The sequence below is a fragment of the Gymnoscopelus microlampas genome, assembly GCF_963454915.1.
Source record: "Gymnoscopelus microlampas genome assembly, chromosome: 19".
Lineage (NCBI taxonomy): Eukaryota > Metazoa > Chordata > Actinopteri > Myctophiformes > Myctophidae > Gymnoscopelus > Gymnoscopelus microlampas.
In genome coordinates this window covers 21,932,379-21,947,378 of record NC_139956.1, presented here as the reverse complement: position 1 = coordinate 21,947,378, position 15,000 = coordinate 21,932,379, and the positions used below count along the sequence as shown (strand labels likewise).

At 46.1% G+C, this 15,000-nt stretch overlaps 1 protein-coding gene across 3 annotated transcripts in view; it reads left to right on the top strand.

Annotated features, from left to right (window-relative positions):
- nlgn2a (neuroligin 2a) overlaps positions 1-15,000 on the top strand; it is a gene marked incomplete at both ends in the record, with an annotated part of 159,178 nt that overhangs the window by 73,254 nt on the left and 70,924 nt on the right. For all 3 annotated transcript variants that reach the window (XM_084043418.1, XM_084043416.1, XM_084043417.1), the window contains one exon: positions 1,350-1,499. In XM_084043418.1, the coding sequence (XP_083899544.1) occupies positions 1,350-1,499 (150 nt within the window). The remainder of the gene's footprint in view (positions 1-1,349; positions 1,500-15,000) is intronic.

Sequence of the window (15,000 nt, the reverse complement as noted above, 5' to 3'; positions counted from 1 at the left end):
GTGGTACAGTATGCTCCCAGTAACTACTCGAGTGGTCACCCCAATGCCCAAAAATATAAAGGACTCCACTACCACTTGCCAAAGAAAAAAGAGAATTCCCACACACACTTATGACCGATCTGCATTGATTCATTAAAAACCTGACCTTTCTCAAGACATCTCAATCATAAAGTTTCTAAGGGCTCAAATCAATCAAGATAATCAAATAGAAAAGTGATCGAATACAGACCAACTCTTGACAATTAAGAGGTGAAAGAAACACACAGGTCAATTATAAAACATCTATGGGATTTGGCTGTAGGTTGACTTTATTTGATAGGACATTTCACAGGAAGATCGACCCTAAGATCCAGGTGTTCATTCATTCCCAAATGGCATGAGAGTCTCTAATCCGGTAATTCCATATGCTTCACATTTCAGGAGGGCTTCATTTAACCACTTGTTGATCGGCTATTTCTGACGAAGAGATTCGGTGTAGAAAGGAAAAAAGAGCAGACTAAGTACAGTTGCAACTCGGGTCTGTTTCACTAAGAATAGAGGGTTTAAGTGGTTAAGTTGCCTACTCGTCTGGAAATCTGAACTCTCTCAAAACACCAGTATGAGGTCGGGGGATGTGTCATATGTTCAAAATAAAGGGAAACTGGTCTTTGTTTGCATTTCCAACAGCAGAATGATACTGAATAAGACCATTCTACTCCTCATAGATCTAGCTGTCACGCCGATGTATAGTTCACAACAAGGAAACTTGATGAGGTATATGAACTCCAGTGGTGTTACAGGAAAGTGTGCCCCCAATCTTGTTCTCTTCCTGTTACAGGATGGGAGACAGAAATGCATTTAGTTTTCTGTCAGCATTTGAAATTACCTTTTGGTAAGGAAGGGTCAGGGTGACTCCACTCCACTACATCAACCAAAAATGAGAATTCTTTGTCTCAATTCTAAGGCTTCAATAGAGCCGAAATAGCTGCAGTGTTACGGTACCTTGCACATCAAAACCTTATGATGTGAGCCGTGGCCAGCCATATTTACAGTAGTTCCAGATGCTGTATTGTATCTCCATCCAGCCGAGGAATTTGCTCAGTGTTTTATTATCTAACAAAATAAGCAATCAAAGGCAGTGAGAGGCATACATTAAGTTATTGATCGATGCGGTTTATGCTGCTCCCCCATCTCCTGTTTCTCACATCTGCTCTGTGTGTGTGTGTGTGTGTGTGTGTGTGTGTGTGTGTGTGTGTGTGTGTGTGTGTGTGTGTGTGTGTGTGTGTGTGTGTGTGTGTGTGTGTGTGTGTGTGTGTGTGTGTGTGTGTGTGTGTGTGTGTGTGTGTGTGTGTGTGTGTGTGTGTGCGCAGACATCCGTGACCGCAGGAAGAAGCCAGTCATGCTGTTCATCCATGGTGGTTCGTACATGGAAGGCACCGGAAACATGTTTGATGCCAGCGTGCTATCTGCCTACGGCAACGTCATCGTGGTGACCATGAACTACCGGCTCGGCGTGCTTGGTGAGTACTTCGGGTGCCGCATGCACGCACACACTCGTGCCCACGCCCACTCACACACACACACACACACACACACACACACACGCACACACGCACACATGCACACATGTGGTACACACACACAATCACAAAAACTCCCTGCCTCCCCAACAATAGTCAGATAATACATAACAGCTAATACAGGATTAGTGACACACACACACACACGCACGCCTGCGCGAGCACAGATATACATGGCTTTTAATTTTCTCTGCTGCCTCTCGCCAACATGTGTACGCACACGTGCAGACATGCATACACACACACACACACACGCACTCAAGAAGCGAGCGCCTTTTCCCTCGGCGGACTCGTACCCTATTTTCCTAATTGATTGAGAAGTCCTTGATGGATGACGTCGATAGAATTCATCAATGTAATGAAAAGCTGTGCGGGGCCTTGATCATGGAATGCTCACTCTGCTATGGATTTTCTTTTGCTGATTAGTCTATTCAGAGCGCTCCCACTGTGTTATTGCTTCACTGTCTACCCACTCAGGCCCTGATCTACCGGGGTGTGATGTAAGCCAGTGGTTCTCAAAGTCTGGTCCGGGGTCCAAATGGACCCTTAAGGGTCTGTAACTCTGAGTGTGTACAAATGGAACTATTTTTTTCCCCCGGGGGGACATTAATGTAGACTGTAAAATTATCAGTGTTCATTTTACACTGTGAGAGTGTGCAAATGGAGCCAAAAGATCAGCATGCCTGGATGGACTTTTAACCAGCCAAAATAATGTTCACATGTCTCCCTCCATTGGCTCCCATAGTTGCTGCATGCACCGAGTACAAAACACTTGGTTTTCCTGTGATCCTATTCTTGAGGCACCGCACGCTCTCTTTGCATTCTATGTATGTGATTACCTTGCTTATTGTAAGTAGCTCTGGATATCGTCTCTGTCGGGTGGAAACCTCATACATGTATGTCCAAAAACTGTTACTTTCCCGGACTCAAATTCAAAAGTAGCAAAAGCTCACAAGCTCACAGCGCGTAGCTTCGCTTCGTGTTTCGAGCTTGTGGATCTGCTACTTTTGATGCTTTTGTGTGAGGCTGTAGTGTTAATTTACGAAAAAAACTCAAAAGAATTATATTAGAGATAAGAGATTTTTGCCCGACAGCAACGACATACATAAGCGTCTGCTAGTGCCTACAATGTAAATTGTAAATGGATCTGCAAGGGTGCAGTTGGAGAAGAGAGGAAGAAATATGTAGATTACAGTATTGTGCCAGTTTAATCACTCTCAACCTGGTGTCCCTATTTTCGGCCTGTCATTATAGTCAGAACGTTTTAAAAAATAGCATAAGTAGTTGATCTACAACTCACAATGCATTGCGATCTGAATTATTGTGAGCTTTTTGATTGGCAAATCTTCTGCTATTTTCTGCATGTGCAGCCAGAGGCTATGGCTACTTGGGGGTCCTTAGGTATGGAACATTTTGGGAACCCTTGGCCTAATGTCTTCCTTGGCTGGCTGAGATTCCCCATTTGAGAGCATGTGGATGTGTGGTATCCCCGTGCGGGCGACCCGGGTTAGAATCCAGGCAGTTACACACAGAATAGAAATATGATTTTAGCATATTAGCAGTTGTCGTAGGGGTGAGGGGCCGTCTGCCTGGCAGAAAAAGCAGAGAGGCAGACGCCGTAGGGGAGACACATGAATGAAGATGAGATGAGAAGTTAAGACATGCTGTCATGGCTGACATGAAATTTAAATTCCCTCGGGTTTAACAGTTCAGTCAGTGTGAGTTATCTGATTAATGGCCCTCTAGATTCTTTTAATTAATCTTCCCTTTCCATCAAAATGGACTCATATGAAAATAATATGCTTTTTAATTAGAATCAACGTGCACATTTTGCATGCAAGGAACGCTAGCCCCTCCCTGTTAGTGGAATCCAGACTCTTTTACTGCCACCAGGGCCTGTTCTGGGGCAGTTTGTGGGCCATTGTCAGACTTGTTCTCCATCATTTCAACTGAATTCCATTGGTTTTCTCACGGAAGACATCGCTCTTGTCTATGGTGTTGTCACGTGGCTGGTCAGTAGCTGTTCTGTGGGGCATATATCTCCCTCAAGACAGCCCTTTTACGAGACAGAAATACAGGGCCGGGAATAAGCATGCAAATCAGACACAGCCCTGGCATTTTTATTGGCTCAGAAGTCATACCCGCAATTCTCTCTAACTGGCACGCCCAGTGGCTTCCATACCTCCATGACATGTCTCTCTCGCAGCCGTTGTAATTCATCCCGCAATAGCGAAGCATCTAAAAATTTCTACTTTTCTTTATTTCCTCCCTCCACCAATAACCGACCTGGAGGTGATGCTTAACTTATTCACTCCTGGCCTGTGCGCAGTACACTTTAACCTGTCTCTGTTGGCATTTTTTGTTGGGGGGGAACAGGGAAAGGGTATCATCTGTCACCTCCTCTCCCTGACAGCTTGCCAACCTCTCCTCCTGAAAACATACACCACACGTCCTGGCCTTTATCAACTGGCCGTGCTCTCTCTGTCTCACCTTGCTCAACGAGATCAAGTGATTTAGCTTGAGGAAGAGATATCGGGGATGCACCTCTTTAGGTGGCAGGTGCTAACTGAAAGGAGCTAAGTGCTTTAGAGATTTCATTAAATGCTATCCTCTCCTTCCTCTTTTTTTTTTCTTTACGCACATTCTATGTTGTTCTGGATTCAATTATGTGCTGGTTACACCGGTGACACTTTTTCATTTGCATGTAATTACTTGAAAGTGTTTGTGTGACAATGTATCTTTACTGGGCTCATCATCAGCATTTGTGACCGCGAGCGGATGGAGGAATGTAATCTACATCTAATCTAATGTTTTGACAATTTGACATATTCAAATTTGCTCAAGCTTTATTTGTGAAACACTTGTTCGCTTCAGTCAACAGTGTGCCATGATTCAGTCACACCGTAGGCAGGTTAATTCTGGAGGCTTGTTTGTGCCGTGTCGTAGTGTGTTATACTGCTGTTACTCGAGGTTTCATTCTGATCCCAAGTGGAAGGTATCCATATAAAAGCCCCATTAACAGCTGTGTTGTCTTTAACGAGGAAACCAAACTGTGCACGGCACTTTGCATCGGCGCACACATTTAAAGATGTTTACAGACAATCTGTCTCTGCAATTAAAAAGAAAAATTGGTAGCTCTCTGTTGTCTATTTCAGTTTTTCTCAAACATACAGTAGGGTCGTGAATCGTGATGGGGACTCGTTTTTCAAAGGGGAAAAGTGAGAGGCTGAAGCATCTTAATGTTACTGCATTGCCTATTTCTCAAATGTTTTCAGATACATATTTGTGTCTCTATAATGAGAAACAGATGTTTGTGCAGGAACATCGAGCTATGGGAACATAGGTGAATCAAATCATGAATCATGATGATTACTCATTAGGACTTGCCGATGTAGTCACAAATTCCATTTACGTTTGACGGAAAGTGATTGGGATTGGACTTTTGGGGACTTTTGATGCAAAAATACACAGAAATGTTATTTTGGCAACTTTGGCATCTGAATATGCTCTAGGAGTGTGAAAAACATTTTTTATTTCATGTCGTCTTTATATGTTTGGGTCCCGGGGAGACTCTTTTGGTTCTCAAACTGAAAACGTTTGGAAACCCCGGGTCTATTTATTTTGACACATCACATCCACCATGACACCACCCTCCACCTATACCCACATTACTGCTTCCTGCATCCACGTCAGCCATTTTGACTCCCCCCCCTGGAAGATGTACATTTATTGACTAGTGTCAGCTTCAGTTTCCCTTCTTTATGGCATACCGAGTATCTCAATATATTTTATCTCAATATCTCTCTCTCTCTCTCTCTCTCTCTCTCTCTCTCTCTCTCTCTCTCTCTCTCTCTCTCTCTCTCTCTCTCTTTGTCTCTCTCTCTCTCTTTCTCTCTCTCTCTGTCTCTCTCTCTCTCTGTCTCTTATGAAGTCTTCAGTCCTTAGTATAATGTTGTTTTAGTGTCCTATGTGAGACACATTCTCATCATATCCTGTCAGTCAGCGGAGACGGGAAATTGGTCTGAGCCGAATGGCGGACTCCGTCATTTGTATGCAAAGGCGGGGGCGCACTGCCATCGCCCCCAAATATGAGAGCCATCCAGTGCAATTTGGCCATGATGGGAGAGATGTAAGTAATCTCTCACTCTATGCATCCCGTATGATGGATGACAGTGCATCCTGTCACTCTGGGAAGTCAGTAGGGCCGTGTGTGTGTGTGTGTGTGTGTGTGTGTGTGTGTGTGTGTGTGTGTGTGTGTGTGTGTGTGTGTGTGTGTGTGTGTGTGTGTGTGTGTGTGTGTGTGTGTGTGTGTGTGTGTGTGTGTGTGTGTGTGTGTGTGTGTGTGTGTGTGTGTGTGTGTGTGTGTGCGTGCGTGCGTGCGTGCGTGCGTGCGAGAGAACGAGACAGCAAACCGTATATTATGTTCATATGTCGTCATGTACTGTACATGTTAACATGCAGGTATTAGTAGTAATGTATTCATGCAGAGGGAGAGTCGTTTGACCGACCCCAGAAAACACAAGATCCAAAAAAATGCCGATTGAAATGCACCCGTACCGCTGGCCTAGCGGTCTGGGCACCTAGGCTCCAATGTGGCCTGACAGTGCATCGTGGGCTCGAGTCCCATTCCCGACGATCTTTCTCTCTCTCCCTGTTTCCTGTCCATCTCCACTATACCTATAAATAAAGGCACAAAAGCCCTAAAAAATATTTTTTTAAAGAAAAAGAAATATGCCATGCAGCCGCTACGTTAAGAACATAATAACATTCACTACCATTATTATCATCATTATGTTTTTAGGGCTGAAAGAATGTGGTGATCCTTACACGCATAGAAGAAACCTGTGGCACCCTGTCTGTACACAGGCTGTGCAGCAGTCACAGAGCAGGTGATTCCTGTTTTCTTCCCACCTGCTTGAGGTCAGCTTAAATAGAAATGGGTCTTCCTGTTGGAACTAGGTGGACTTAAAGCAGCACTATGTAACTTTACTATTCTAACCCGGATTTGAACCCGCTTTCCTGCGCAAGTGCTGAACTTTGCTTGCTGCTTGCTCATTATTGAATTACATAAATTGAATCTTGACCATCAGGTCAAAATTCGTGTCAGATCACGTGTCTAGGTGAGACATGACATTTGACATGATCTAAATGTCTCAATAGAAGAGCAGGGAGACCAAATACAACCACCCCAATTGTATATTGGTTATATTGTATTAACATACTCTACCATACAGATTGGACAAAATTACATTTTATTCATAAAAAAATGTAAATCTATGTAAATCTAAATAAGGCCCATGTTGACAAATAATACGTAAACGCTTATATATTATTAGTTATCTCTGGTCATTTCAAAGTCTGCCTGCTGGTTGGAACATAACAAAGGAGTAGGCTGGATTAAAAGCATGATTTAGATTAAATAATATGTTGTTAATATGGAAAAACCGTGTGGGGTGGGGGCATGGGGGGGGCCTTTCAGGTTGGATGAGGCTTAACACATGGGTGCTTTTTCTACTCAAACTAAACTAAGACAAAGCATTTTTTTTTTTTTTTTTAAACTAGCAAACCCACTTACAAACTTAAATTGAAAACAAAAACTAAAAAGGAAATAAAGAAATAAAATATGAAGTAATGAAAAATGCACTGTAATAACTTGGGGACACAATCAAGTTTACTGAATGTTAGTAGAAATCCATGCAACACTGCTTTTCAAGAAAGAAAGCACTTTATTTACAATATATTGTGAGATTAATTGTGGCTTCAATTATGTTTTTGTTGAAAATTAAATATCATGACACACGCTCTTGTCAAGATTGTAATGATTTAGCCAGGCGGTGAATACAATACATAAACTACGACTGAGCAAATGCATAAATAGGCTACAGCCTGGATAGCAATGCAAGAACAACAGTGTTGTCACAGTAAGTCTTATCTATTAAAAGTGAAATCCAAGGCAATGATAAAAAAAATAGCAATAAATAACCATCAATCAATCGATCAATCGGTCAGCACTATAGACTGCAGGAGCCGCAGTTATTCCCCAGTTCCAAAAGTAGACTGCTGGGTTTGCCTGTCACTCCTCCTGGCTTCCGATGTTGTAGACAACATTTTACTTCCGTAATAATACCTTGGATGTCTTGGCAAAAAAACATTTTCCATAATACCTGAACGAGAGGAGACAAATCGCGGTGTCCCCCCTATTCTGGTCCCCATACGCCTCCCCTTCTCCCAGCCTACAGCCCTGGCGTAGTGTACGAGTAAGATATCTTGGGTGTTTATGTAATTTGACTGTTGGCAGCCTCACACACGCTTGCCTGACAACATTCAATGTTACAGTAGATTCGGTTTGTCGTGACATCATTGTGCCGTAGCCGCATGAGTTGTGATTGGTATACTTCTGAGGGGACATCCATGCATAGGCACACATATACTTACTGTTGGGAAGGACCCCTTAAACCACTATATGGTTACTGGTTAGGTGGGTTGTGTTCGCCCTTGTGCATTGATTAGACACAGATGACAATGGTGGAGAGCGAGGTCCATTTATTCCTTATTGAACAGGTGATAATACACAGCAGGGTTGTGTGTGGTTTCTGTAATAAGCAGAATATAACGGGGAAAGAATGGCCTTGTAAGTTGTGCATCATAACAGTCACATGTACAGAATAGACAGGTCTCGTTTAACACATTAAACCAAATGAATAATGGCCTCTCTCTGAAAAGGGCCTCTAAACTTCATAGTTTAGCTTAGCTGCTCAAGTTACATTCATACGGTATATATGGCACCTGTATCTGCCCAACTGGGGTTAGAAGCACAAATGCAGTTTATACTATAAGTAGCAGTTGCCCAAACGTATCACACTGATCATTATAAGAAACAAGTGCAGTGACATTACTCTTCCTCATCAACATAGGGGATATGTAAGTGCATACAGTAACAGTACAACGATACAAACGAACCATCGATAGCATTTCTCTGACCGTCGGTCACTATTACAGAATGACGAGGCAGTTAGCTGCTAGTTAGCATTAGCAGGTATTTAGCTTGGTTACAAGACCCGTAACGGGACAACAGGTTATATATCGACTTCATGAGAACTTACGTTTATCATACACGCACACAGGCACTCTGGTGTGTAGCAGACATGTAAACTAGACTTAATATGTCTAAATAGTGCAATTGTTATCTTTACGAACGGAGCGTCTCTGGCTTGGAGCGTTCAGGTCTTTGTTCTTCTGTTCTCGCGAGATGAGGGCCAGTATTACTAGCCGGGCTCACTGTAGTCTCGCGAGGGGCGGAACAGTCTCTCGGGCAGGAGAGGGGGGGAAGCAGCAGGGGGGGAGAGAGAGAGGGAGAGAGGCGCAGTCTTTCTAACAGCCGCCCCCAAATTGCTAAGTGCAATTTGCTCCAATGAAAGGCTGCGACGCTGGAGTCTTGGGTGGCAGGGGGGGCGACCAGCTGGACCACTAGTCTGGTGCAGGAATGGCCCTTGATGTCGATCTCTGCTGACGTCACAAGTCCTTCGATGCTCTGGTTGGCCTTGACGATACTCCGTCTCCCGGTGGGTCACAGGGCATGTGGCAGCTGTAACTCCACAAGCATGATGCCGTCTGGCGAAGTGTGGACGGCTGGTCTGATAATAGGGGACGGCCTCCTGACCTTTCACGGTCCATATGTTACTCCGGCTCTTGGCGAGTACCCCTTTGGGTCTGGGAAGGTACACCCGGCTGTTGTAGTTAGCCGCCCCGTGTCCCTCCTGGACCGTAGCCTCGGCGAGCTCTCTCCGAGTGGGGTGCGGGCTTACGTCAGGTGCAGGTTGAGAGGTTGCTGCTAACGGGACATTACGGGAATTGGGCTTTCTGACCTTTGACTGGTCTTCTTCAGGCACGGTTTTCGACTTCACTGGCCACTGCAGGGGGCTGTGAGGGATAGACATGAGTCTCTTGTGGTGCATCTTGGTGGCCTCCTGCCAGTGTTTCTCCACACTTTTCATGAGCTTGGTGTTCTGGGGTTCTGTAATTGTCAACATACATTGTTGTGGCTGGAGGTTGCTTTCCAGGGCTCTGGCTGGGCCTTGTAGAGTCCAGCCCAGTCTTGTGCAGATGGCTGCTGGCCCACCTGGGGGCCCCAGTCTCACTGGCTCAGTGGGTGTAATTAAGTGGGGGTGGTCTGCCCCGATCAGGATGAGGGGTTGGACTCTTTCAAACTGTTGTAGCGGCAGTCTGGCCAGGTGTCTGTACTTGGTTTTGAGACTGGATACAGGATACGATTGCTTAGCTAGCCCCAAGTGACTTGAGGTAAAGGCTCCTTCTATGCGGTAACGTCGCTTTGGCTGAGATGCTGGGGACACGGAGAATGACACTGATGCTCCCTTCAGTGTCTGCACATCCTGCCTGATCGTTCTCAGGGCCAGGTCTTCAGGGGTTCCGTTGAGGCCGAGTCTTTCCACTGCAGCAGGCAGAAGCATTGTGCGTTCTGACCCATCGTCGAGAAGAGCATAGGTGTCAAGGGAGCGGTCTCCATGACGCAGTATAACTCTAACTACTTTGAGTAGGACTCTTTTCCGGTCAACTGGTTTGTCAAGGTAGAGCACCTCGGCAGTGGTGTTTACCAGGCAGCTCTCATCTTTGGGTGTCTCTCTCTGAGTCTCGCTGTTCACCTCGTGCAGGACTTGAAGGTGTTTGCCTTTGCACAGGCTACATGGCTTCCTGAGATCGCACTGGGCAGCTAGGTGTGATCTGCCACAGAGCCAGCACTTCTTCTTAGTTCGAATCCATTCTGTGATCTGTTCTCTTGTGAGTCTCTTAAAGGCAGTACACTGGCTGAGGAAGTGCTCGTTATTCTCACAGAATGGACAGTAGGCGTTAGCTTTCCCTGTCTCCTCGGGTGGGGGTGCATCTTCCTCACACTCTGCTCCGTCTTCGGCACCATGCAGAACGGTGGCGTATCTGCCCATTTTCTGAGGTAACCGCTGTTTCGGCTCTATACTAGGGAGCTGCACGTCGAAGTCGTGGCACCAGGACTCATACTTTAACCACTCTGAGAACTCCAACAGGGTGTAGGTGGCTCCTGGACCGCGGAGCATTGTGCGGCGGAAGTCGGACCTCATCTCTGGTGGCAGCTTGTTGAGGAGTCGTGCAACATGTGAGCCGCATTTCAGTTCTGTGTCTCCCACTGGGCCTAGGGTCTTTAGCATGCCTACCAGCGACTGCACTTGAAGTGCAAACTTCTCAAAGGCCGCCCCGTCGCCTCGCCGGATGTCGGCTGCCTCCAGGACGCTGGCTATTTTCTGTAGTGCTAATTGATGGGGCTGTCCAAACTTGTCGTTCAGCGCCACCATGGTGTCGGAGTATGGCGTGTGGGAGTTCAGGTAGGCGTCTGCCACCAGGCGGGCCTCTTCAAGCTTGAGGTGGTCAACTAGGACTTGATACTTGAACAGCTGAGTGGCGTTGGATGGCAGGAGGTTTTCGAGTGATAATTTGAGGCGGGCAAACTCACTCGGGTCTCTGTTTATGAAGTCGGGGATGGTCGGTCGTGGCCCCCTGTATTGCTGCTCCACTGTGTTGTCTGGTGGGGAGTACACAGGCTGGTGTTCTGGCCATGCCGGATACTGGCGACTCTGGGGCAGGGCTGGTTGGCGGGCTGGGTGAGGGTCTGGGTAGGGGTACACGGACTGGTGTTCTGGCCTTGCAGGGTAGTGGTAGCTTGGGGGGAGAGCTGGTTGGCGAGCTGGATGGGTGTCTGGTGAGGAGCACATGGGCTGTTGTTCTGGCCTCGCTGGGTGCTGGTAGCTTGGGGGCAGAGCTGTTTGGCGAGCTGCATGGGGGTCTGGTGAGGGATATGTGGTCTGGTATTCTGGCCTCGCTGGGTACTGGTGACTCATGGGCGGGGCTGGTTGGCGAGCTCGATGGGGGTCTGGTGGGGGGTACACCGGATGATGTCCTCAGCCCACTGGATACTGGCGGCTCGGGGGGAGAGCTGGTTGGTGGGCTGGGTGAGGGTCAGGTGCATAGTACGCAGGCTGATGGTTTGGCCTCAGTGCGTGCTGGTGGCCCAGTTCTGGGCGTGTGGGCTGGTGTACTGGCTTCGCTGGGTGCCGGTGGCCTGTTGACAGGGCTGATTGGCGGACCGGCTGGGGTCTGCTGGGCTGCTGCAGCTGGTAGGGTGTTCGGACACATGCCTGATCTGATTGGCTAGTAAGTAGGGGGTACCTGGGCCGCGGAGGGGGTGTAATACTGGATGCTTTAGCTACATTGGGGCTCACAGACAGTACTTCCCACATCTGGTGGAGTTCACACATAATTGATTCAATGTAGTCCCTCATACAGTCTTCCTCTGTCACCTCCTCTTCTCCCTCTGGTGGCCACGTCGGGGGGCAGTATTCCCCTAGCTCCTCCTCTTCGTCATCATCTAGCTCATGACTCTCCTCCGGTGGATTCCCCCTTTCCCAGCTGTCTTTCTGGGTCCATGTGGATGGATCTGGGCGGCTGAGGGGAGTCATCTCGGCTGCTCCCTCGTCGTTCCGGTAGTCTTCATCAGCTTGGTGACGGTTAGATGATGGAGGGGGGGTTGTATACTGCGGTTGTTTTCTGTAGCTCAGCTGATACTCTCCTAGGTGGCTTGGCAGTCTTGTCAGACGTCTGGGGCGTACATCTTCGCCCTGGGCCTGGCGGATTCTCTCCATTGTCTCAAGGGTAAACACCTATTCGGCTTCGAAGGACCATAATGTTGGGAAGGACCCCTTAAACCACTATATGGTTACTGGTTAGGTGGGTTGTGTTCGCCCTTGTGCATTGATTAGACACAGATGACAATGGTGGAGAGCGAGGTCCATTTATTCCTTATTGAACAGGTGATAATACACAGCAGGGTTGTGTGTGGTTTCTGTAATAAGCAGAATATAACGGGGAAAGAATGGCCTTGTAAGTTGTGCATCATAACAGTCACATGTACAGAATAGACAGGTCTCGTTTAACACATTAAACCAAATGAATAATGGCCTCTCTCTGAAAAGGGCCTCTAAACTTCATAGTTTAGCTTAGCTGCTCAAGTTACATTCATACGGTATATATGGCACCTGTATCTGCCCAACTGGGGTTAGAAGCACAAATGCAGTTTATACTATAAGTAGCAGTTGCCCAAACGTATCACACTGATCATTATAAGAAACAAGTGCAGTGACATTACTCTTCCTCATCAACATAGGGGATATGTAAGTGCATACAGTAACAGTACAACGATACAAACGAACCATCGATAGCATTTCTCTGACCGTCGGTCACTATTACAGAATGACGAGGCAGTTAGCTGCTAGTTAGCATTAGCAGGTATTTAGCTTGGTTACAAGACCCGTAACGGGACAACAGGTTATATATCGACTTCATGAGAACTTACGTTTATCATACACGCACACAGGCACTCTGGTGTGTAGCAGACATGTAAACTAGACTTAATATGTCTAAATAGTGCAATTGTTATCTTTACGAACGGAGCGTCTCTGGCTTGGAGCGTTCAGGTCTTTGTTCTTCTGTTCTCGCGAGATGAGGGCCAGTATTACTAGCCGGGCTCACTGTAGTCTCGCGAGGGGCGGAACAGTCTCTCGGGCAGGAGAGGGGGGGAAGCAGCAGGGGGGGAGAGAGAGAGGGAGAGAGGCGCAGTCTTTCTAACACTTACAGACAAGACTATGTTTACCACTTAAACCACTTACAATGCATACAGCGCTGTGCGCTTGTAGACTTGCTATTTTTGCTGAATGTTCGACCCCAGAATAATGACTCAGTCTGTGGTTCATGTGGTTTTAAACACAAAAAATGCAGCCATATCCTGTTCTTGCTCCCATGAAAGAAAACCTTTTTCTGCCTTCCCACTAGCCTCAATCTGTTCGCGCCGCTGCTGCGGCCAAAAGCCATTCCGCCAAACTTCTAAACAGTTTCCACCTGGCTACCATCATCACACTGTTGAACAAGCGCTGAGCCCGCCTGTCACCAGGCTGTCCACACGGCACAGGCTGCCACACAGGATTACTTCATTGTGTATGTATGACTGCAGGTGCACTCCAGCGTTGCCAGATTTAGTGAGCGAAATAAGCAACCAGGTCTATGAAAACAAGTCCAAAAGAAGCGACTAACACATGAGCACTTTAAACCTACAGTATATACATCGTAGATCTGTTATTTTCAAAAACATCTTGGGGAAACAATTTAAACATTTTAACAACACACATTTGATATGGGGGTCCCTGGCACCAAATGTTTTCAGATGGGGATACACAGACAATTAAATATTCATTTGACATGAAAATGTTTGAGAACCACTGGTTTAAACAACATTAGACAACAAGCCCAAATAAGCAACTACTCTTTAGCCCAAACTGCAAACTATCAATATGTACAAGCAACTCTACAGAGAAACAAGCCCAAAGTCGCTTACAATAAGCAGACATGGCAACACTGGTGCACTCTGCTGCTACTGCACAATCACTGCCACTTACTCATATACACAACATGTTATGTTATTATATCTGCTGTTATTTTAACTGCCTTATTTAATTGCCATTATTTTCTTAACCCTTATGTATACCGCTCATATTGACATCTTGACCTGTTTTCTTGTTTATTTCTCTATTCTTTCACCTTTCTTGAAACTGCAAATGGCAGCTTGTACGACAAAGAAGAACAGTTTTTACAACTGTAAACATCTTAGGTGACAAGGAAGTTAAAGTTGAAGTTCTGCTTTTTTTGTCACCCTTTCACCAAGCATTTTGACTGTATATTGTACTTGAATGTTTGGGAGACATGGGGGGTGAAGATTTATGCTCACACTGCAGTGCATGAGCTTGTTTCTAAAGTTTCTCTGGGTAAACTAAGCGCTCCGAACGTGAATGAATAATGGTTGTTTTCGAGGAGAATGGTTGTATGTATGCAGGTGTGCTTAAAGCCAGGTGTGTTACAGTGTGTTCTCTTAAGGTCAGATGCTCAGCAGTTACGTTATAAATATTGCTGCTACTAACATTAATCGGCAGAGAAGCAAGCTTGTGACCCAAGAGGTCTCCATTTTGAATTGCCAGAGTAGCTCGGGGGGGAAACCTGGTGGGAGAACATGAAGCAAATTGATTTGATGTGGATTCACCTATTTACCATGGACCCCCCTCTGCTGTAATGTATATGTGTCATGTGTGTTTGTTGCACACTGGCCCTTATTAACCCCAGGCTATGTTGATATTATGCTACACACACACACACACACACACACACACACACACACACACACACACACACACACACACACACACACACACACACACACACACACACACACACACACACACACACACACACACACACACACACACACACACACACAACCCCTTTGCCTTCATACTATATACATGTCATATACTTTATATTAACTTTACATATAATAGCCGTAGCTTGGACCATG